Genomic DNA, 25678 nt, shown 5'->3' with positions numbered 1-25678 from the left:
ACCTAACACAAACAGATGGTATTAAGAAGAGGTGTCAACAATACACAGAAGAACTATACCAAAAAGATCTTCATGACCCAGATATCCACAATGGTGTGACCACTCACTTAGATCCAGACATCCTGGAATGCAAAGTCAAGTGGGCTTTAGGAAGCATCACTGTGAACAAAGCTAGTGAAGGTGAATTTTAGCTGAGCTATTTCAAATCCTAAGAGATGATGCTGTGAAAGTGCTGCACTCAATATGTTAGCAAATTTGGAAAACTCAGCAGTGGCCATAGGACTGGAAAATATCAGTTTCCATTCTAATCCAAAAGAAGGGCAATGCCAAAGAATGTTCCAACTACTGCACAATAACACTCATCCTACATGCTAGCAAAGTAATGCTTACAGTTCTCCAAGCCAGGCTTCCACAGTATGTGAACTGTGAACTTCCAGATGTTCAAGCTGGATTTAGAAAAACCAGAGAAACCAGAGATCAAATTGCCAGTGTTTGTTGGATCATAGCAAAAGCAGGAGAGTTCCAGAAAAACATCTACTTCTGCTTTATTAGATACACCAAAGTCTTTGACTGTGTGGATCACAACAGACTGTGGAAAATTCTGAAAGAGATGGGAATACCAGACCACCTGACCTGCCTCCTGAGAAATCTGTATGCAGATCAAGAAGCAACAGTTAAAACTGGACATGGAACAACAGACTGGTTCCAAATTGGGAAAGGAGTACATCAAGTTTGTATATTGTGACCCTACTTATTTAACTTATATGCAGAGTACATCTTGTTAAATACCAGGCTGGATAAAGCACAAGCTGGAATCAAGGTTGACGGGAGAAATAGCAATAACCTCAGATACGTAAATGACACCACCCTTATGGCAGAAAGTGAAGAGGAACTAAAAAGCCTCTTGATGAAAGTGAAAGATGAGAGTGAAAAAGTTGACTTAAAGCTCAACATTCAGAAAACTAAGATCATGGCATCTGGTCCCATCACTTCATGGCACATAGATGGGGAAACAGTGGAAACAGTAGCAGACTTTATTTTGGGGGGCTCCAAAATCACTGCAGATGGTGATCGCAGCCATGAAATTGAGAAATGCTTGCTCCTTGGAAGAAAAGCTATGACCAACCTAGACAATATAAGGAAAAGCAGACGTTACTCTGCCAACCAAGGTCCATCTAGTCAAAGCTATGGTTTTTCCAGTAGTCATGTATGGATGAGAGATAGACTATAAAGAAAGCTGAGCATTGAAGAATTGGTGCTTTTGAGCTGTGGTGCTGGAGAAAACTCTTGAGAGTCCCTTGGACTGCAAAGATTTCAAACCAGTTAATCCTAAATGAAATCAGTCCTGAATATTTATTGGAAGGACTGATGCTGAAGCTGAAACTCCAGTACTTTTGCTGCCTTATGCAAACAACTGACTTATTGGAAAAGACCCTGATGCTGAGAAAGATTGAAGTCAAAAGGAGAAGAGGATGACAGAGGATGAGATGGTTGAATGGCATCACTGACTCGACAGACTTGAGTTTGAGCAATCTCTGGGAGTTGGTGATAGACAGTGAAGACTGGCATGCTGCAGTCCATGGTATGGCAAACAGTCAGACACAACTGAACTGAATAAAAATCAAGCAGAGACCAGCATGAACTGACTGGCTTGCTTTCTTCCAGCTTTGTACAATGGGAGCCGTGTCAGTTTCATGAGGATTTCAGGTGACATTTATAATACAGTGTTTCCTGAGCCAGTGCACCGTGTTCTTGAAGCCTAGTGAACACAGAGGTGGGAAAGATGGTAGTGATGCATAGGCTGTGTGAAAGAGCTGTCCTCTGTCTTCAGTTCATTCACTCAGTCACGTCCGACTCTTTGGGACCCCTGGACTGCAGCATGCCAGTCTTTCCTGTGACTTGGGGAAAACCTTTATGAAACTGGTTTATGGCTTTTCTGTTAGAGGAATCAGAACCTTTATGCAATCTAACAGTTCATCCTCTAGCAGTTTTCATTGCTTAAATTTCTTATCCTACAGAATTGCTCCACTAACTGTGCCCATTTGGTGAATCTGAATGGGTTTCAAAGATTAATCCAGAGATGACATTTGGATTAAATAATCACCATCTAATACAAGCAGTTTTAAGAATGTGAATTAAGAAATCTAATTAGAATGTAACTTTGCCCCATACTTGCAGTAATTTTCTGGATCAGAGGTTGGAGGAAGAGATTTAAGCTGAGAGGCTGAAACTTGTCAGTCCCAGAGTAGACGACAAATGAAGTAGTACTCATCAGGAACATCAGACCTTTAGCACCCACACATTCAACATTTGAAATTTCATACATACTGCATGTAAGCCAAAGGTCCAGAGCATGTGATAATTTGTAATTTTGCCACAGCACGATGTGACTAGGAAGTTCATGTGTAGGAATGACTTAGCTTGTCAAGGAGGCTTCAGAAAAGATCACAGTATTTGCTGACAGATTTTGAAGGGATGTCTGTACTGCACCTCTCCCCTCCCTGGAGGCTCTCAGGAAAGTGACGAGCAGTGTGGCTGGTAATATATCCCCCTATGTCCACTCGGGTTTTTTATATGTAGCAGCCACCTCCTTCCCTATTCAGGTATTTTCCCTTGTACATAGCAATCACTGTTTAAAGATGTGTCTGTGAAAATATGTATTATCATTTCTGTGGGACCAATCTCTTATGATTCTGTCAAAGATATGGGCTTGGATTAACAGCTGAATATCAGTTCTTAACCTTGAGATCATATCAAGACTGAGGAATGTAGAAAGCCTTGATGTTTTGTGCAGAATTCTGTGTGTGTGTGCATATATACATCTATATTGGGAGGGGAACCATTACTGTCATTAGTTTTGTAGGTGACTGTGAGTTGGTCACAAATGATCAAAAGTTTTTAGAAGCACAGTTTTAGATGGAGCACAGCTGATTTCTGTTAGTCTGTTGGCTTATAGCTGCTGTTGAACATGGAATGGGGCTGAGGTTGGAGAAGGACTAGCAGTGCAGTTGGGATCTGTCTGGTGTTCAGTGGAGTTGAATTACGGAGCATGTGAAAGGGAACAGTGCAGAGAACATTCACTATCAAGTCCTCAGCCTCTCTGTTCTTCCCTGCACAGAATAAGCTCTTTAAGGTGAAGAATATAATTTTACCGCTAGCACTTGACACAGTGCCTAGAACAAAGGGGACTTAAGTGTTTGTGAACTGAACTATTACTGTTTTATCCATGGGGTCACTAGTCCTGAGCAACCATATCATTTAGCATATTTTGATTCTCAAGAACATCTCTTTGGCAAATAATGAGGACTTAGCTTAGAACCCTTCCTTAGCTTCTTATGTTTGCTTTTGCTTTTGGTTAGTTTCTGAAACAGAAGCAAGAAGGTACTGAGTAAAGTCAAGGTATAAAAGGGAGTCAGCTGGGATGAGAGTGAGACATTCAGCATAGAGGGAAAGGATAGATGAAGTGACGTGATGGGGCAAGAGGACTGGTGGGTGACGGCAGTAAGCAGGGCATGGGGAAGCAGAATGCTGTGGTAGTTTCCAAAGGAAGAAGCCTTGCATCTCTATCTAGAAGCAACTCCAGGATGGGGTTTGGCAGCGTGAAGAAAATGAGCATGTCCTGCTTCAGAGGGCTGCTGAGGAAGTGGTTTCACCGGGCGAAGTCAGTTTTCATTTAAATCAAAGTGGCAGAGTGAATCCTGAACTTGTGAGTTTCAGGGCATTCTTGAAAAGAGTGGAGAAGGAAGGGTTGGAGGCATTTAGAAAAGGATATACTCTTGAAGGATAAAGGATGCCCAAAGAGGGAAAAAACATGGCAAAAGACAATTGATCCAAGAAATTTTATTTCCTTGACCCAAGTTTGGATATAAAGAAATGAGAAAGCACAAAGAAAAGAGGAATATTGAGCAAAAGTTTCAAAACAGCTTTGCTGCAATGATGGGCCCTTGCTCCCAGTCCTGCCTCAGGTGGAAGGTCCCCACCATGATCGGTACTCTCCAGTCTGGAGGTCCAGGATGTTGGGGTTTCAGTAGGACAGGATTCCTTTCCCAGCTGACCAAAGCCTGACAAACTCAAGCTTCTAGCCACTGTAGAACTTAAATGGTTTTAAATATTGGTTTAAATACATTTTATAAATAACAAGTCATTCTAAATTACATTATAAGAAATAAAATATAAAAGCTCATATTGGAGGAAAAAATGACAACCCACTCCAGTATTCTCGCCTGGAAAATTCCATGGACAGAGGAACCTGACAGGCTTGTAGTCCACGGGGTCGCAAAGGGTCAGCCAGGACTGAGCGCATCAGTACATAAAAGCACATATAAAGAAACATAAACAGCCAGGTACGAATGGGTGCCTCCTCATTTGCTTCAGCTATTTCAATCCATAAACAAAAAGTAGCTTTCAGTTCCGCTTTCTCTTGCCAGAGATGGCTCTGGTGATGATTCTAGCTAGCTTGCAGCTTTGAATGCAAAGACTGTGTCATATTCATCTTTGATTTCTAATCTCCATTCCTCTCTCCCTCAAAGCCCAGAGTCATGCGTTAAGACTCAGCACCTTTTACAGGAGTCATTAATGTTAGAATACATATATATACTGGAGAAGGAAATGGCACCCCACTCCAGGACTCTTGCCTGGAAAATTCCATGGATGGAGGAGTCTGGTAGGTTACAGTCCATGGGGTTGCAAAGAGTCAGACACGACTGAGCGACTTCACTTTCTTTTTTTCTAGTTTCTTTTGGAGAAGGAAATGGCAACCCACTCCAGTGTTCTTGCCTGGAGAATCCCATGGACGGAGGGGCCTGGTGGGCTGCCATCTATGGGGTTGCAAAGAGTTGGACACGACTGAGTGACTAATACACACACACACACACACACACACACACACACACGTTTATACATTTTCTTCTCTTGTCTACCAAATGTTCCCTAAGAGCCGTTAAGGGAAATAATTTCTAGGGAAATGGTTTCTTTATCCAGTGAACTCCTCTCTGAAGTGGAATATTTGTCATATTTCAGTCCTGTGCTAGGTGAGAGGTATACAAAGATGGAAAAGCCACCTTCCACATTCCTCATCTCAAGAAGGGAGACAGACCTGTAAAGGAACCATCACTTACCCTGAGATGAATGCCATTGTAGAGCTTGTGTGTGGCACACACGTGGCCTGAGGAGGGAAACTAAGTCTGTGCAGAGTATTCTAGGGAAGAGCACCCACTCTGCTAAAGGATTTTCCATGATGGATGGATGTTTGCCAGGCAAGCAGTGGTGTTCTAGACAGCTATTAATGGCTCAGTCGGTGAAATGTTCTTAATTAAGGCAGTGGTTTCCACCCACTCCTCAAACTCTGTAAGCAGTTTTACGTAGAAGACATTTGTATTCGAATAGAAATGCATGTTGGTTTCCTCACATGACTTGAGGGGGTTCTGGTTTGGTTATAGCTACTTCGCAGCTTTCTTCTGCTGAGAAAGATCGAAGGCAAGGGGGAAGGCAGCAGCAGAGGATGAGATGGTTAGGTAGCATCACTGACTCAATGGACCTGAATTTAAGCAAACTCCAGAAGATAGTAGAGGACACAGGAGCCTTGCAGGCTACAATCTATGAGGTCTCAAATAGTTGGGCATGACTTAGCAACTGAACAACAACTTCTTCAGCATATCTTCCAAACCTCTGTTGTGTCTTCACACCTAAAAGCACGAAACATAAAACAAAAACTTTTGCAGACTGCTGCCCATGACTAAGGCTATCCTTCGTGGGTCATACCCCCACACTTTATTTAGAGCTGCTTCTACATGCTCTTAAAACCCAAGATGGTGCATCCTACTCCAGATTACCCAACTTCTTTTCTCTGTACAGGACTTCTGTCTCTCCTGCTGTTCTTCATCCTTCACACACGTCATGGTAAGGATTGCTTCAAGGGCAACTTAGGTTGTCTGAGAAAAATCCTTCTCCACATTGTCTATTTTCAGTAGGTCTTATAAGCTAGTGAAATAGTTTTTGAAACCGGAGGCTTCCAATAAACGTGTCACAAAGTGAAATGCAAGAATGATAAAGTGAATGGCAAAACGATTGTGTGGAAAGATATATGGAGATCATAGGAGAGAAACCAGTACACAAGGCAGTGTAGGGGGACTTTGATGAGGGGCTAGATGAGAAGAGAGTGAAATGTCTATGAAAAGGTAAAGACTTAGGGGGCATGTTAAAGACTGTTGGGGGAAAAAAAGAGTCCTTGAACATGCCTTAATTCATGGACCAAGATAAGTTGTAAACTTAGTTTTCCATCTGATAATTGTAAAAGAATTTTCAACACAGAACTTTGACTTAGTATGTTTTGAGAATATTTTGGAAAGTTCCTACTAAACAAAGTACACGTGCAAAATCCCTGTGTTTTATCCCCTCTCCCCGCCTCTTTCCTGTCATTCAGATGGTAAGAATCTATCTGCAATGCATAAGCGCCAGGTTAGATCCCTGGGTAGGGAAGATCCTCTGAAGAAGGAAATGGCAATCCACTCCATTATTCTTGCCTGGAGAATCCCATGGATAGAGGAGCCTGGCAGGGGTGGCAAAGAGTCAGACATGACTGAGAGACCAACACTAAAAACTACTACCTACCGCCTAAAACAAGTCTCCATGAACCTGGTTGTGGATTCAACATTTTCTGCAGCCTATTTTCATAGGAAAGACTTGTAATGCAGACTGCAGAGGAGTGTGCCTATACTGGCATTAGTGAAATGCATGTGCAAATGAAAAAATATTCCTTTAATAAGATGTTCTTTTATCTTTACACTCTCCTAACCAAGCCTGGAATTTGTGTAGCTTTGCTTCATTGCATAAGGTACATTTACTAGAATCAAACCTGATTGAAATATATTTCAGCCACAAGAAAAACAATTAAACTAGAATTTTTTGTAATTGCTGAATTATTCCCACTCCCTCAAGTCTTTTTATATTTGCCAGCTGTAGGTGATGGTTTGTAGTTACAAATGAAACCCTAGTACCATCAAACTGTCCATTTGGACAGATTTGTATTCTAAATATTTGAGAAGGTGCTATCATTTCAAGAGAGAGAGTAAATGGAAGAGAAGCAGGTATTTATAATGTCTTGGATCTTGTTTTATGATGACAGCATGATCTGAAGCAGACCTTCATGGGAGAGTGTGCTGTATTGTTCAAGATCTTCACCTTTTCATGAGTAAACAGCACTGTCTTAGTGCACCTAAGCATTGGACTCAAGAGGCTTTGATGGATTCAATAATACAGAAAGCTAGGAGGAAATTAGCTGTAACTGAGTTGTGGAAGTAATCCAATTATAAACTGAAAGTGAAAGTCACTCAGTCATGTCCAACTCTTTGCAACACCATGGACTACACAGTCCATAGAATTCTCCAGGTCAAAATACTGGAGTGGGTAGCCTTTCCTTTCTCCAAGGGATCTTCCCAACCCAGGGATCGAACCCAGGTCTCCCGCATTGCAGGCGGATTCTTTACTAGCTGAACTACAAGGGAAGCCCAATTATAAACTGAAGCGATCATTATAATCATGTTTGTGTCAGTCTTGTATTTGAAATATATATGCGTGTGTGTGTTTTCCAGTTTTCTTTTTATCACTTTCGGAATGTGTTATTTGAGTTTGAGTAAGAAACAATGGATCTTAAAACAGCGGTTGCAGGATTGCCTTGTTGAACTTCTGAACTTTCACCATTCTAAGGTTTTTAAAGTGGACTTTTCAACGAATATATTTGCTTGGGAAGCAGCACAGCCATAGGTGTTGGCGTCAGGTTGAAAGATCAACAGATGCTGATCTTGACATCAGTAGTGGTTTTCGTTTTTGATACCTAAAAAAGACTGACCAACCTGGCTGGTCAACTCAGATCTCACAAAAAGAACACAATTCCTCTCCTCCTCCCACTTTTTTTTTTTTTCTTTTTTAAGTAGAATAGTATGTTTTAACTACCTGATGTCAGGTTTAGTCAAGGTCACTGTATACTTTTCTAAAATAGCAAACAAAATACAAATGAACAACAACAACAACAAAATCCCCACAGGTAAAATGTATAAGTTATAGATTAAAAAAAAATTTTTTTTTTAATTATCTTCTCAAATCTAAATCAGAATCCTGGAAAATCTTAACAGTGAACTCTTAATTCTGCTAGTTGTTAATGGTAAGGAGAAAAGGAAATAGCCAGGAAAAAAATCATAGAAGATAAAGAGAATAAGGTATGGAGGGAGCATTTAGTTTTATTTTAAGTAGACTTTACCTCATGTCATATATTTGTCCCCCAAAAGTTTTTCAGAATCAGTACGTGAAGAAAGTAGGTAATGTCTCCTTGAGGGTTGCTTCTCAAGGGAAGCTTTCCAAATAAATTTGTTCAAATGAATAATCACCCCTTATTTTATCTGTTGAAATATTTTTTATTTTTCCTCAGCAAGACTACTTGGTCTCCCTTTACTAAGTTCTGGGATATTTTGTACCTAGAATAGACCTTAGAAATCTTCTTATCTTTATTTTACAGATAATAGAGGAGAGAGCTAGGAGATTAGGTGACATCACTATGAGAGAACTTCAGTTGGAACCTATGTCTCCTTTGTTTCAGAGCAAAGCTTAATTTTACTATAATACATAATTTGGTCTGTCTTACTTTTATTAAAGCAATTAAAACCAGGCAGTATCTCTTGAACACAAGCCAGATGAGGAGAAGGTGTGACCAACTCTGAATGTGTGGAGAGTCAATAGGAATGCACCCATGAAGGGAGTCATCTTACTATGCATCACAACTGCATGAGATTGTCAGCTGGAATCTCATTGACTTCCAGTGTACTGTATTCACCCGGGCTTCCCAAGTGGTACTAGTGGTAAACTGTCTGCCAGTGCAGGAGACGGAGGAGACTCAGGTTCCATCCCTGGCTCCGGAGGATGCCCTTGAGGGAGGCATGGCAACCCCCTCCAGTATTCTTGCATGGAGAATCCCATGGACAGAAGAGACTGATGGGCTAAGTCCATGGGGTCACAAAGAATTGGACAGTACTGAAGTGACTTAGCACATCACTGTGTTGTACAAAATCCAGAATTGTTTAAACTCAGTCCAGTGTTTACCCTGTAAGCATTAAGGTAACTCCTGTTGCTTAGCAGTGAGTGAGTGTGTGTGTGTGTGTGTGTGTGTATACATACATATATGTGTGTATATATATGTGTGTGTGTGTATATGTGTGTGTGTGTGTATATATATACATACATATATGCGTGTATATATGTGTGTGTGTGTGTATATATACACATACATATATATGTGTGTGTGCATATGTACCTCAGAAGCCAAAGCTTTGAGATTAGTTAGTAGATTGATCTATTTTAATTGTGTTCTCAAAAAATAACTTTATCTTAAAATGCAGTTATTAGAGCTCATCTCTAGATTAATGAAATACTTGCTAGTTTTTCACATCCTTTTTTTAAGCTTCATAATATTGTTTGCTCACAACATTTGTCTAAAATCAGCAGCTAAGAGACATCACGAGGTAAATATGTTTAGCATGCTTGCCTACAAACTTCAATCTTAGGACATGTGAGTTCTGAATATTCTTGGTTCTCTTTTTGACCCTTAGTTTCACTTTGAACAAGACATTAAGCTCTTTCCCCTTCAATATGCCCATGTATAGAATTGGATAGGAATGCCTACAAATTATTTAGGGTTGTCATGAATATGCCTCTGGTTATACGGAAAATGTTGTGAGATCTTTGAAAGATGGGTGAAGTATATCCAAGACATTATTAGAGTTTTTGTTTAAGTCATTGAAACAAAAAAGGAAAAAAAAATGAATACTAAGAACAGCATTCATTAAGTCAACAGCTATTTACCGTGGTACACAGAAAGAGCACTGAATTAGGAATCAAGAATCCTGAATTCTGGCTCTACCCTTAGCACAGTTGAGTTGACATGCTTGCCACTTCACCCTTCTGGGTCTGTTTCTTAGCGATAAAATCAGTGGACTATACTAGGCTGTCAGCACCATTCTTTCCAGGGCTTTCTTAATGTTGTCTAGGATTTCTGAAAATGTGCACTATTTACTACAAGGCAGTGCCAGTTTCTGTTAATATGCATATGTATGGATATACAATCTAATATACATTGTATATAATATTTGCATTTGTTTTACATATAGAATAAATAAACACATGTATTATTTATATGAAAAATTGCAGGTATATTAAATTGCTAGAACTGAAATATTTTGGGGTGGGATCTATGAAGCCAGCTGAGATATTTCCCATGGCAAGGCATTGCCCAAGGCATGAAGAAAATGGATTAGGTCAAGCTTCAGTAACAGTGTTTGACTACCAAAATGCATGTTCATCTCATATGTGTGCGTATCAAATACAACTTGTTTTTACTCTAGCACAGATATTCTTGTTCTAAAAAGTCAAAACAAATATTCTGAAATTATGCCCAGAATTTTAATTTTAAAATTTACATGATGTTTATGTATGAGCACCAGGCACGTAACCTGGCATTCAGATCTCCTCTGTATAATCTTTCTATTACTCTCTAAAATTCATGTGCAATTTCAAAAGAAACTTGCAGTTGGCTCTTCAGAATGCAAATCTTGTTATAAAATACACCTGAGCTTTGGAAACATAACTGCAGTTAAAATTTTGTGGGCAAATGGTTTCATATGTGGCTAAAATGCATGTGGGGGAGCAAAAGTCAAGGCCATATATTTTCACCTGTAAGTCAAAGGAAGCCATCTATAGATTATGAGACATCTATTTCAGTTCTCATCTGAGAGATGAAAAGCTGAGCTATAAAGCTGTTTTTAATATTGTTTTATAGCTGTGGTTTACTAAGGAGAAGTGATGAGAATGTGGGTAACATTTTCTTCCAAAAAGTTTTATCAAGAGTGTTAAGTTTATTTGGAGATGTATATCTTAATGAGGCTACATCATGAATACACTTTCCTGTACGAAATCAGTGATTTATGCCCACCATGAACTGAGAAAAGATAGCCTGGTGCCAACACCAAGATCACCCTAGAGAGAAGAGTGTCCAGCCTGGTACATGGCCCCTTCCACACAGCCCGTGAGCACTCGCCATCGTGAGCACCGGTGCTACCTAAATGTAAACACCTTTACTTTCCAGCTGCTGCTAATTGGTTTGGGAATATTTATGTAAGTGTTGATTTTAAAGTTAAAAATAGCACAGTGATGTTTAAATCCAACTCATTCTGGCTGTCAGAAATGCCCCTGTGATCCTGAAAGTGTTGCTAAAAATGTTCGCTTTTTAAAAATTGTAGTAATTAAACTTGTCTGTTGTAAGAGCCACATATGATACGTTCCCTGCTCTGATAATCAAAGAGGTGAAGGACACACTTCTTAAAGGTCTTTGCCTGGTTGGCAAGACAAAACCTCCTGCTAAACTGTATTAGGGAGCAAAGGATTGTAATGTGAACAAAAGAAAGAGACCGGGTAAATTTCAGCATAGCTTTATTCACTTATAATGCCACTGATCATATCTATTTTAACATTAAAAATAAATATTATAATCATTTTACCAATAAGATTAAGTGTAGAGCTTTGCAAACCATTGTGTTTTCTGGAGGCAAGTTTGAGGATTTGAAGTCACATAATTAAAATTTCTCAAGCCTGAAGTTGAAGAAATATAGTGGCTATTCAACGCTCATTGTTTATTCCCTAGCTCTTCATCATCAGATTATTTTAGCCCCTGTATTTCCAAACTTAAAAGTCATGATTTTACAGATTTGTCTCAAAGTTATTCAAATAAGCTGTGAGAAAATATATATATATATATATATATATCACTTTCAATTTTAAATGTGTGATTTTGTGACTCTTCATTTCATTATGTTATTTAGTGTAGGAAAAGTCTAAGTGCGCTTAAATCATTGCCTAGTATTCATTTGGTAATTAAAAACAAAATGACTTTGTAGACCCTGTCAAGAAATAAGCTGCCTTTGTCTAAGTCTTGAAGCACTGCACTGCTGCAGCGTTGTTGAAGTCAGTTTGAAACTGGCTTTGTTTCCTTATAGGATGCCCTAAGCATCTGTCTGCTGGCCCCATCTCTAGAGAATATTAAAGAATTCTTCCACGGCAATATGTAGAAATGATTTTGGCAAGTGACAAGCACTGCCTGTTAGTTGAGATGATAAACTATAATTACTACCTTCTTGATAGCTGTGGCCAGTCGGTGTTTTTGCTGCTACATTTAAAATAGTAGAACTCTTGTCTTAGACATGTCTGTGAACGTTGTTCTTTAAGTCTGTAGTGATTGACGTGATTGCTATTAAACTGTAGTCAGTTCAGAATTACCCTTGAGCAGATTATCACATTGCAATTGGCCCAATATTGCTTTCAAATTCTAATTGACATTTTCATATACTTGGAGCATTAAGTACTTTGTTGACATAAATAAAACCTTTACTTACTATCTAAGTAGAACTAGAAGAAAGTCCTTTGAACCTTGCAGAATGTTGATTTGAACCGGAAAATATGTTATTTTCTTACCTTGGCATGGGATCAACAAGAAAATTGCAGTTGGAATAGGAGCAAAGAGTCAAAAACAGTTAAAACCATATTACAAACATCCAAGTGTTTTCATTGACATTCTGAGGATATATGTTTATATAGAATTACAAAGCTAAAATGATTATTTATTTTAATAACTGCCACTGTTAACTGTTCATAGATTAGACTTCATTTTGTTAAGATGATAATACTCTCTAAATTGAGATATAGGTCCAGTGTGATCCTTATCAAAACCGAGCTGACATTTTTGCAAAAAAAAAAAAAAGGTGCTCAGGTTCTAAAATTCATATGAAAAGGCAAGACACCCAGAATAGTCAATACAAAAATTTTTAAAGAAAGCGAGAGCTCTGACTTCCAGATTCCAGAATTTAGTACAAAGCTACAGTATGCAAGACTATATAGTACTGACATAGAATACAGGTCAGTGGGATAAAATATAGAGTCCAGAAATCAACCATTCACTTTTGGTCAAATGAGTTTTGATAAGGACATTAATACAACTAATGCTGGCATAACTTAATATCTGCATGCCAAGAAGAAATTGTATCCTCTACGTCACACCATGTAGAAAAATTAACTCAAAATGGTAATAGACCTAAATACAAGAGCCAACACTACAAAACTCTTAGGAAAAAATACAGGAATAAATCTTTGTGACATTGAATTAGGCACTATTTCTTAGATACAACACCAAACACAAGTAACAGAAGAAAACGTAAATTACACTTCATTAAAATTCTAAACTTTTGTGCTTCAAGGGGCCATCAAGAAAGTGAAGTCAGAGCCCATAGAATGGGAGAAATTTTGGATATCTGACCTCCCTGGTGGGTCAGATGGTAAAGAATCAGCCTGCAATGGCAGGAGACCCAGGTTCCATCACTGGGTTGGAAAGATCCCCTGGAGAAGGGAATAGCAACCCACTCCGATATTCTTACCTGGAGAATTCCATGGACAGAAGAGCCTGGTGGGCTACAGTCAATGAGGTTGCAAAGAATCAGACACAACTGAGTGACTAATATTTCACTTTTGCCTTCTTTTCAAGGAATTTGTACACAGAATATTTAGAAAAATCTTACAATTCAACAATAAATATACAAATAGTTATAAATTTCCCCAAAGAAGATACACAAATGTCTAACAGTCATGTGAAAAAGATGCTCACCATCATTTATCATTAGGGAAATGAAAATCATTACTTTTTAGGTATACACAAACAAAAACTTTAACACCCACTATGATGGCTAAGTTTTGTTTAAAGGAAAGCAACAAGTGTTGGCAAGGATTTGGAGAATTTGGACCCCCCAGATATTAGTGATGGGAATCTAAAATTGTGCAGAAAATTTAGAAATACTATAGTTGTCCTCAAAATGTTAAGCATATAGTTACTATCTGACCCAACAATTCCACTCCTCAGTATATACCTGAGAGAAATGAAACATATCGGCATACACAAGAACTTCTTATTCTTAGCATTATTTCAGAGTTGAACACTATTTCAAATGGTCACAACAACATAATTCATAATCATAAGCAAATGTGGAAACAACTGAAATCAATTCCGTTCAGTTGCTCAGTTGTGTCTGACTCTTTGCCACTCCATGGACTGCAGCATGCCAGGCTTCCCTGTCTAGCACCAACTCCCAGAGCTTGCTCAAACTCATGTCCATCCAGTCGGTGATGCCATCCAACCTTCTCATCCTCTGTCATCCCCTACTTCTGCTGCCTTCAGTCTTTCCAAGCATCAACATCTTTTCCAATGAGTCAGTTCTTTGCATCGGGTGGCCAAAGTATTGGAGCTTCAGCTTCAGCATCAGTCCTTCCAATGAATATTCAGGACTGATTTCCTTTAGGATGGGCTGGTTTGATCTCCTTGCAGTCCAAGGGACTCTCAAGAGTTTTCTCCAACACCACAGTTCAAAAGCATCAATTCTTCAGCCCTCAGCTTTCTTTATAGTCCAACTCTCACTACTGGAAAAACCATACCTTTGACTATATGGACCTTTGTTGACAAAGTAATGTCTCTGCTTTTTAATATGCTGTCTACGTTGGTCATAGTATTCTTCCAAGTAGCAAGTGTCTTTTAATTTCACGGCTGCAGTCACCATTTGCAGTGATTTTGGAGCCTCAAAAAATAAGTCTCTCACTGTTTCTATTGTTTCCTCATCTATTTGCTCTGAAGTGATGTGACTGAATACCATGATCTTAGTTTTGTGAATGTTGAGTTTTAAGCTAGCTTTTTCACTCTCCTCTTTTCACCATCATCAAGAGTCTCTTTAGTTTTTCTTCGTTTTCTGCCATTAAGAGTGGTTTCATCTGCATATCTGAGGTTATTGCTATTTCTCCCAGCAATCTTGATTCCAGCTCGGGCTTCATCCAGCCCAGAATTTTGCGTAATTTACTCTGCATATAAGTTAAATAAGCACAGTGACAATATACAGCTTTGATGTACTCCTTTCCCGATTTGGAGCCAATCTGTCATTCCATGTCCAGTTCTAGCTGTTGCGTCTTGACCTGCATACAGATTTCTCAGGAGGTAGGTCAGGTGGTCTGGTATTCCCATCTCTTTCAGAATTTTCCATAGTTTGTGGTGATCCACAGAGTCAAAGGCTTTGGCGTAGTCAATAAAGCAGATGTTTTTCTGGAACTCTCTTGCTTTTTTGATGATCCAACAGGTGTTGGCAATGTGATCTCTGGTTTCTCTACCTTTTCTAAATCTAGCTTGAATATATGAAAGTTTATGGTTCACGTACTGTTGAAGACTGGCTTGGAGAATTTTGAGCATAGCTTTGCTAGCATAAGAGATGAGTGCAACTCAAATGCCTATCGAGTAATGAGTAGACCGAATGTGCTACATACATACAGTGGAATATTACTTAACCAAAAAAGGGGATGAAATACTGATACATGCCACAACATGGGAGGGTCTTAAGGACATCATGCTAAATGATAGAAGCCACGTATCTTATGATTCTGTTTATAAAAAATTGTTCAGAACTGGTAAAACCTTAGTGACAGACAGCAGCTTAATGATTGCAATGGGCTCTGGTAAGCAGGAAGGATGGGCTGTTCTGGCTAATGAGTATGAGGTTATTTTGTGGAATTTTGAAATTACTCTAAAATTAGATATTGGCGATGGTTGCAAAACTCTGTGAATAAGTTTAACAGGACTGGATTGTACTATTTTCAAAGGGTGAATTTAATGTTATGTACATCATATCTTAATAAAGTTTTTATAAAGAAAAAAATAAGTGAAAGTGAAAGTCATTTCTGACTCTTTGTGAGCCCATGTACTATAACCTACCAGGCTTCTTGGTCCATGGGATTCTTCAGGCAAGAATACTGGAGTGGGTTGCCATTTCCTTCTCCAGGAAATCTTCCCAACCTAGGGATCAAACCCTGGTCTCCCACACAGCAGCAGATTCTTTATTTTGGGTCTTAAAATTCCATCAAGCCTTTAGGTGACTGTAATTGCAGCCCTGCTGACACCTGAATTCAGCCTCAATGAGAGATTCTACCCTCGAACCACCCAGCCAAGTCAATTGTAAGTCCCTCACAGACACTGTGGGAGATACACAGATAACACCACCCTTTCGGCAGAAAGTGAAGAACTACAGAGCCTCTTGATGAAAGTGAAAGAGGAGAGTGAAAAAGTAAGTTTAAAACTCAGCATTCAGAAAACTAAGATCATGGCATCCAGTCCCATCACTTCACGGCCGTTAGATGGGTAAACAATGGAAACAGTGAGAGACTTTATTTTTTAGGCTCCAAAATCTCTGCAGATGGTGACTACAGCTATGAAATTAAAAGACACTTGCTCTTTGGAAGAAAAGCTATGACAAATCTAGACAGCATATTAAAAAGCAGACGTTACTTTGCCAACAAAGGTCCATCTACTCTAAGCTATGGTTCTTCCCAGTGGTCATGTGTGGATGTGACAGTTGGACCATAAAGAAAGCTGAGCACCGAAGAATTGATGCTTTTGAACTGTGGTGTTGGAGAAGATTCTTGAGAGTCCCTTGGACTGCAAGGAGATCAACCAGTCCATCCTAAACAAAATCAGTCCTGAATATTCATTGGAAGGACTGATGCTAAAGCTGAAACTCCAATACTTTGGCCAGCTGATGTGAAGAACTAACTCATTGGAAAAGACCCTGATGCCGGGAGGGATTGGGGGCATAAGGAGAAGGGGATGACAGAGGATGAGATGGTTGGATGGCATCATTAACTCAATGGATATGAGTTTGAGTCAGCCCTGGGAGTTGGTGATAGACAGGGAAGCCTGGCATGCTGCAGTCCATGGGGTCACAAAGAGTCAGACATGACTGAGCGACTGAACTGAAGTGAACTCAATTTTGAACTTATTGCAGATCATTAGGAAACTAATACAATGCCATTCAACTTATTTATTCATTAACATTCACTAAATGAATCCTGTGTGTTGTGTGCTTAATAGAGACAGGACTAGATACAACCTCCACCTTTATAGAGCTCCCTCTTGTGATAGATGAGAATGTTAATGATTTTGACATAAATGCAGTCATCAAATGTTTTGATATGGGCTCTAGTCCTGTCAAATGATGATATGATATATTTTATCAAATTGTCTACTCAGTCTTTTGTAACCTCCCTAATTCAGTGTTGTTTTGATGTAAACATATATCAACCACTTCATAATAAGGCGAAGGTTTGAAAACTTTCAAAACCTTTCATCTTTTAAGATTTGGTGCCTTCAACTAAAATGTGTCCTTTAACTTTTTGGATTTTTTTCCCTTTCTTAATGAAGAGGAGAAAGCAAATAAATGTTTAAAAATTTAGGGCAGATCAAGTCCTTCACAAAACTCTTAGCCCCTAAGTTTGAGATGTTGGTTTTCAATCTAAAAATGAAATACATTTAAAAAAATCAATTCACAGTGACACTGCTTAATTTGTGCCTCCATGTCTTGTTTTCTTCCAAATGTTAACCTTATTCCTTTATGTCCAACCTTTTAACTCATCTATTGTGTTTTTTTGATTGAAATTGCATCTTTAGACCCATGAACACTCCATGTGGTTGTTCATTGAAACTCAGGTCCTTAACATGTGCTCTCTGTGGCTGGGATTCTGAAGAGTGATGTGTCTGCAAAATTACTCTGTTAGAGTTCAGTTCCAAAGCCTAACTGAGAGCTAATGTCTTACTTAAATGAAACTCTAAAGTGGGCTGACTTTCTAGAATCTATTCTCTCCTCTTTGTAACATCCAATTCAATTTTGTCAAGGTCCTGGAGTACAAGACCTCTCTCACCCTCTTCCTTGTCTGTAGTAGAAGACTGTTTACCATTTTAGAAGTTAAATGGTTAATTTTAGTTTCTCTGTGCTGAAGAGCATCCTCAGAATGGAAGTCTTAAGACAAGTGAGAACTCCAGATTTCTTATCCTGCACTTTTCCTGCTACAGTTTTGATAGAAGTGACCTTGTCAGGCAGCTTTTTTTCCCATGGATTTTGCTTTCTTTATATTTTGTGTCCCTGAGGGGGGTGCAGGCAAGTACAGTGCATTAAAGCTAACACATCACCCCTGTCAGTGGCGCCTTCCCTCTGGTACCCCTTTTCCTTGCTGATTTAAAGGACTCAGTCCCCAGTGCTTATGGTGGAGTAGCAGGAAGCTAAATGATGTATTCCAAAGCTCTTAACATGCTGCCTTGTGTAAATGGTCCATGTGAGTATCTCAGAAACCAAACGGAAGAGAAAAGAACATTGACAACACTGAAAAGATTAACACCTTTTTCCAGCCTTCAAAGAAATTGGAGTGCACAGTATATATCCAGAATAAAACCATTTATTCTCTCCCGTTGAGACTTTTTATTCAGATTTTCAGTTCTATGTGCATAGCATCCACATGCTTATGGTTTGTTTCACTACAGAATTCCACAGAGGAATTAGAAGATGGAGAAGTTATGAATGGTATGCAGACAGAACTACTGACATCACCGAAAACTATGGATGCGTTAAGGTATTCTACTTATGTGAATAAGAATATTTTGTTTCAATTTAATGTTTTTTAATTTATAGTTGTTTTTATTTTATAGAAAAGATCAAGCTAAGAATACTTGAGTGAAACCTAATTCTAAAATTAATTGGTAAATTACTTTTCTTTTTTTACATGAGAAATTCCTGACAAACATGTAACAAATGAGCCTGAATCCTTCCAACTTTTTTCTGCAACCTAGATTTCTTAATTGTTTTTTTCTTCTCTTTGAGCTACAGCTTAAAGTGAACATTTCAGAGTTCATTGTGGTGTGGTGTGGTGTTCTACTTTGACATTAGCTCTTTGAATACTACTTTGCACTGTATTTTAACAATCTTGCAATATTTACTCTATGTATATAAAATGAACCTAGCCTATCAACACAGATTTTTATGTTTTTAATGTAAGTAATTGTTGTAGAAAGTCAGTTGTTCTCATGATTATGGGCACTTGCTTTGCTCTGTGATAATTTTCAGTTTGTTCCTAGCTACTGCCTGGGTTCAAATTCCAGCTCTGCAGCTTATTAGTTGTAGGAGCTTAAGCAAGTTGCTCATCAATCTTTGCCTTAGTTTCTGTTATGTAAAATGGAAATAATACTAAAACCTTCCTTCAGAGTTAAATGTTAACTAAACTGTTACCTCAAGACAAAGTTAGTTAATAAATATAAAGTGCTGTGAACAGTGCCTGAGGTGGAGTAAGCCCTGTTGCTTTTGTTACCAATTTCAACATCATCATCATCTCTGTTTTCATCATTGTCATCATCATTTTTAAAGTTGCTTCAAAATTTGCATGAATAATCTCATGTCTAATAGATTGTTGGCTTTAACACTGGAAAGTGATGCTTCTGAGATTGATGGTCATTCATTCATTCCTTTAGTCAACATACTTCTTTCATCCAATCCAGTTAGTTACAAATGCCAAGCATGTTACCTGGAATTAACTTAAGAAAAAAAAAATGTGTAATCATCTTTTATCCCACTGCTTTACTGTGTAGATTTTCCTCAAGCTTATAATTTATGGCCATATGACAGTTACTCTTTATTTAGATTGTGTTTCTTTGATTAATGAGTTGCACAATATTAAAAACTTGATGCAGAAAATCTCTAGGGCCCTGTCTTTTTAGAAGCTTGATAAGATTATTTTTGGAGGTAGGCATAATGAATGCAATACTCTTATTCTGTTTGCCTTTAATTTCATTTTTCTTTACAGGTTAGCTTTTTGGAAAGTTTGCTAAAGTCCCTACTAAGTATTTATAGAGTGAACAATTGTTTGGTTTATGGCTGCGTGAACAAATTGGCTAAGCTTTTTCTAGATACAAGGGATTCAGAGGAATGGAGTATAGGATTTTTAAAAAATAATATTTAATTAAAATATGTATTTGATTATCCCAACGGACTTTTTGCGTGAGTTTTGTTATCACTTTTAGCAGGCTAAGGAATTGTAGTTCAGAGCAATTAACTTCTAGAGGCCCACCACTCTTGTCTCCAAATCCTTTGACTCTAGTGTTACATGCTGCATGCACCTTCTCTGATTCCTGGATGTTTTATTTCACTTTGCCTAACCAAGGGTAGGAAACTTCATGTTGTGAGCACTAGTGTAGGAAAAGTCATCTGAACTTAGTTTAAAGCCAAGTTCAGAAAGTAGAGTGAGTGCAAACTCCACTAAAGATTCTTGGATGGAGGGAGGATGAGAAGAAATGCGAAACCAAGGATGGGGTCAGGAAGCAGGGGGTGGGCAGGGGACTGCGGCAGGACGCCTAGAGATGAAACTCAAGGGGAGAATTGTTCATGTGTATGTTGTATTTGTATAATGTTCTCTCTTTGTTTCTTTAATGCCAACAACACTATTAGGAACTTAAGTCCCTCCTTGTTCAAATGAGGAAACATGCTTTGGGACTTAGTTTAAATGATTTACTCGGACACCTGCCTCAAAGTCACCAACAGGATGCACTTTCTCTCTAATTTCATAAGTTAATCCTTCCTTCCAAAACAGAACATCTCCCTCTTCCTGCCCTCAGTTCTGCCTCTTCCTTCCTTTAGTAGCCGATCACTGGATTGACTCATCTTAAAGACACTCTGCATCTGTCTTCTGTGGAGAAGTTAGACTTACAGCCATCCGTCTGCAGGCCCTGTTATATTCTCTTTCTCAGGCTTCATGCCTTTCTTCTGGAAGAAACCAAGTGAAGCACTTTCCATCTAATTCTTGCCATAGCCATACACAACAGGCTCATTTTAAGCCACTCATTCTGTACTTTCAATCATGAAAGTGAAAGTGAAAGTCGCTCAGTCCTGTCCGACTATTTGTGGCCCCATGGACTGTCCATGGAATTCTCCAGGCCAGAATACTGGAGTGGGTAGCCTTTCCCTTCACCAAGGGATATTCCCAACCCAGGGATCGAACCCAGGTCTCCCGCATTGCAGGTGGATTCTTTACCAACTGAGCTATCAGGGAAGCCCTAGGTAGCCACTGGTTCCAGTAACTATTCAAATCAATTTTGTCAGTCAGACCTTAGAACATGTAACTTGCTTAACACTATTCAACCTAATGCTTGATGACTATCTGTATTTGTGTTGGTAGATCTTAGAGAGTTGTATAGAGTTAGCTATTTTGAGTTTAGTGAAAGTTTCCAACTTTTCTTTTTGTAACTGAAATATTTTTTTCCTTTGCCCTAGAGTTCATTTTTTGTCTCTTTCTCATTAGTCCTGCCAATCCCTTTTTCCTTTCCACTACTCACCCATTCTCTACATTTTCCATTTTCAGTCTGCCTCCAAAACATAAGTAAACGTGTATGTACTCTCCTCAGTGGTCCTTGAACTCTATTCTGCTTTAACAAATAACTTTTATATTTTCAATCTTAGTAAAATCTCATTTTATGAGACGTGTATTCAGGTAACTGTGTCTAGCACTCCTTGCTTTATTTAATCTTCCATGAGGGTCTTTATACAGAGATTTCCACGGAATACCACTGGGTATAAATAACACTGAGTGGTTTCATTTTTCCCCTTTTAAAATAAATTTAAAACATAGACTTGTCTATGATATTTCCTTTTTCAAATGGCTTTCCTTACCATCTTGAAACAAATAGTGGATAGCAATTTATGAAGACTGGTAAAACATAGTCTGTAAAACTTGTAATGCTTGTTTATAGCACTAATAGATTAATTCTCTAAGTACCTACATATTACAATAAACAAAATTGAAAGTCTTTTGTGCTCCTTTTTTTTGGATAGTAATATTTTTGTGATAGTAGTTTGACATACGTCAAATATTATGCCAGCCAAAATAATTGTGACTGTCACATATAAAGAGAGTATAAGTGTTTATTCTGAAATACTGAAAAAGAGAATCTTACGAAGTTGTAATGAACCTTAATACTGCATCCCCCCAAAAAGTTTTAGTGTTTTGAAATAAGATTGATAACTTTAACAAATTATAGGATTTTCTTTTAAGTGAATGTAAAAATACAAGATTGATGATTACTAAAGAGTAGGTATCAGTATGATACATAGGATTTATTATATCTTACAGGAGACGTTATGAGTGGGATAAAGAAATACTTGCAAACTAGAAAAAAAGAATCCATAAAGCCATCCTAATTTTTTTAAGCTGAAATCTTATTGTCTAGACTAAACATTTATATTCCAAAACCCTCTGTATAAAACATATGAATGCTATCTATCAGCATGTATATATTTAATGCATTTATTAAGAAAGATTTGTATTATGCTCTAAGTACAAAACTATAAAAATATATTATAAAGGGTAGAGATAATAAAGTTTCAGTAGTTAAACATAGTTTTAGTCTGTTTTTAAAAGTTTTTGCAACACTATAGTAACACTAGAATGTGAATGCTTTGGGTTTAGTGTTCCTCACATACCTCAAAATGCACTATAAATCTGTTATTATATCAAAGTTATTTCTTTATGGTCCATTGAAAGGTACAGAACCTTCTCTTCCCATGAGACATTTTATATTCAGGACCTATAATGCATACCTATATGTGTATATTCAATAGTATTTCCTATGCATATATTCATATAGTGTCTATGCTCACACAGGAAGTATGGGGAAGAATATATTTTATTCCATGATACTAGCACTCTAAGATTTATTTTTTTCTAACTTTTATTCTAGGGTTCTGTCATAACCTGCTTGACTGAGCAAATTTTAAATATATCAGCAATATCTGAGTAAAACTCATTTGAAATTTATTATCAATTTTGAAATTCCATCACATTCCATAAATGTTGGAAGCTTACAGGCTCTTTTTTGCAGTTCTTAATGATAATAGGTTTGCAATGAAAACACATTAAAAATAAACCCAATCCACTGATGAGAATATATTTAATGTATTTATTTTAGATTGCTGATAATTTAGGGAGTACTTCATGCAGAGTGAATTCATCAGGCACTTTGCGTTCTTAATGCTGTTCTCAACTTTCCAGCAAGGAGCCAACATTTCCCCGTTTTCAATTTGGAGTAGAAAAGTATTTGTAGCAGCTGTAGCTCTTAATTTGACATCTAGTTTCAGGTCATTTTCATGTAAATAGGAAACAATAGAGATCTGCTTACAATTTCCATAATGGGGATGTTTGCTTCAACTTTATCATTTTCCTCTGGCAATTTTATTTTCTCTCTCTGGGATTAAAGGAGCCAATAATTGTTCACGGTTATTATTTTTCATCTTTATAAACACTTGTTAGTTCCACTTTCTATTACTCCAAAGCTCACAGCGCCTTGTATATTTCAGTCATATACACTATCCATTAATGTTTCTGGCTCATCCTTCCCTTAATCTGGAGTAGGTTAGGTAGGTCAGACTTTCTATTTCTTTCTGTAATACATTTTGTCCAGGCTTTGCAACTTCTTTTTATACCTCTAAAAAAAAAAAGTAGGAGGTGAAAATTTGGAATTGTTCTATTGAATATAACTGATGCCTTATTGAAAGGCTAGTTCAAGTTTTGATTTATAATGCTTTGAACATGCCAATATGTATTACCAACTGTGGCTTCACAGTTGTTTAAAATGTAATTTTGTGCTTTTTCTAATAAATACATATTTTATTTCATTTTTCCTCTGTACTGTAGGAAAAGTCATACTTTATATTTAGGCATAGATATGCTTGATTCCATGTATTTTATCCTCTATACAGTAATTTTCAAGTGTGTCTCAATAGGGAGAAATTTCATTTTTGCGTACATCTTTTTAAATATGTTGATTTATGCAGATTAAGTTAAGTAGGAAGTTATTTTTGTAGGTTGTCATTTCCATTTGTTCCTCTTCTAGGAGAAAAAATAAGAAATCAGATAGCCTTTTAAGCATTTTATTTCCTGGAGTTTCTGAACATTCCAGCAAATCATGTACTCCTTTGATTTCATCTCTGCTGTTAAATTTACAGTAGTTGTTAAAATCTGAAGTTTTTTTGGTTTTCTTTTTAATATACCACATCTGTTGTTTTGTTTTTGTTTTAGCAAAGACTCATTTGTACTCCCTTTTTCTTTTTTCTGTCCCAGTGATATGACAAGAACAGTGGAGATTTCCGGGGAAGGAGGTCCCTTGGGAATACATGTAGTGCCTTTCTTTTCATCTCTGAGTGGAAGGTAAGACGTTTTCCTTATATCAGAAGCTCATGCTAATGAAAAACGTAACTTGAGCTCATTTTCCCAAACATTTTTCAGAAGAGGATTAAGTGTATGTCTCTGTTATTTAGATGGATACCTCAGCACATACTTCTATTGGCCACTTATTTGTTAGAAACAAAATAATATCACTTACTTCTAGGATACAATGGATAAGACATCATGTTTTCTGTATTTACAACTAAGTAAGAAGTACTTTCTTAAAGTATTCTTATCAGTAACACGTATAAACAGAATCATGGAAAGACTTTAACATGTGGTTAGACAAATATAGCAACTGAATTTTTTAGTATTCAAAAATGCACTTAAAAGAAATATAATAATTCCAGATTGATATTTCTTGATCTTCTTCATGTTTATGGAACCTCTAATAATAAATAGTTTAATATTCTAAGTATATATCAGAAATTCAATATATTCTGATTTAGCTAAGTAGCAAAATGTCTTTATTCTGTTTATTTTGTTCTAAAATATAAGGTAATCAATCAAAAATAATTTGACACATCCTTTTGAAATTTTAAAGACAAATTTATAAATTCATGTAGTAAATGGCAATATTATTGTATCACCATTTCTTGAAATTCATGTCTACTTAACTGGATGTATGGAGAAGGAAATGGCAACCCACTCCAGTATTCTTGCCTGAAGAATTCCATGAACAGAGGAGCCTGGCAGACTACAGTCCATGGGGTCGCAAACAGTCGAACACAACTGAATTACTTATCACTCACTCCTCACTAACTGATTGTAAAGCTTGTTTTACTGATGGGAGTTAAAATGTGTGCCTGAGAGTTAATGTTAGTACCATTTTAACAGCCTTATGAAACAAGTATTAGATATTATATATTTTTCAAGAGGATGGCTACCTTGAGGACTAGATTGATATGGACAAAGGCTGTCAGAAACTTAAAGAAAATCAGTTTATCCCTGTTTGACATGTTTTAAATTATTTTGTTAAATTTATTTTCTTAAATGTATCATTAAAAAGGCAAAGTACCTGATTTTAGTTTAGGTGATCAAAGACCAGAGAAGTCAGTTGATTTTCCTCAAGGTCATACAAAATCCAAATCTCCTGACTTGTCCTCACTCCATTGTTCTCTCTAGAACAAAACTTTCCCCAAAGGTTATATAGTATTAATTTACTGGTTCTGTATATTTATTGAATGTGGTCTGCCATATAGTGGCAAGAGCAGATTTAGTCATGATATTTTGGTTGGCATCATTTTCAGCAGGTAGCCATCTGCTACCTGTAATTGCAAAGTCATCACCTTTTTTAGCAAATAACATCTGATGCCAAGCTCTTGATGGAATGAATGTCCGCTAAAAAGAAATGAACTGAAAAGCTAGTGGCTCTTATTATCTCATTTCCTGTATGTGTTAATAAGCGTGTTTATAAATGTTATGGGTTATGGCACAGGACAAGCTGAGGCTGTTTTTGATAGACAGAGCAAGTATTTACCCAGTTGTCACAAGAAATTCTAATGGCTTTTGGCAGAAGTGTACTGAT

The 25678-nt window shown here is 37.5% G+C and overlaps 1 protein-coding gene across 2 annotated transcripts in view; it reads left to right on the top strand.

Moving 5' to 3' along the window:
• Positions 1-25678, top strand: part of PARD3B (par-3 family cell polarity regulator beta) — a 1130274-nt gene that overhangs the window by 609018 nt on the left and 495578 nt on the right. For both annotated transcript variants that reach the window (XM_065930754.1, XM_065930753.1), the window contains exons 5-6: positions 18428-18516; positions 24046-24132. In XM_065930754.1, the coding sequence (XP_065786826.1) occupies positions 18428-18516; positions 24046-24132 (176 nt within the window). The remainder of the gene's footprint in view (positions 1-18427; positions 18517-24045; positions 24133-25678) is intronic.

This window comes from Muntiacus reevesi, chromosome 3 (genome assembly GCF_963930625.1).
Source record: "Muntiacus reevesi chromosome 3, mMunRee1.1, whole genome shotgun sequence".
Classification (NCBI taxonomy): Eukaryota; Metazoa; Chordata; class Mammalia; order Artiodactyla; family Cervidae; genus Muntiacus; species Muntiacus reevesi.
The sequence above is the reverse complement of the archived record's forward strand: the minus strand, read 5'-3'. Positions and strand labels throughout refer to the sequence as shown.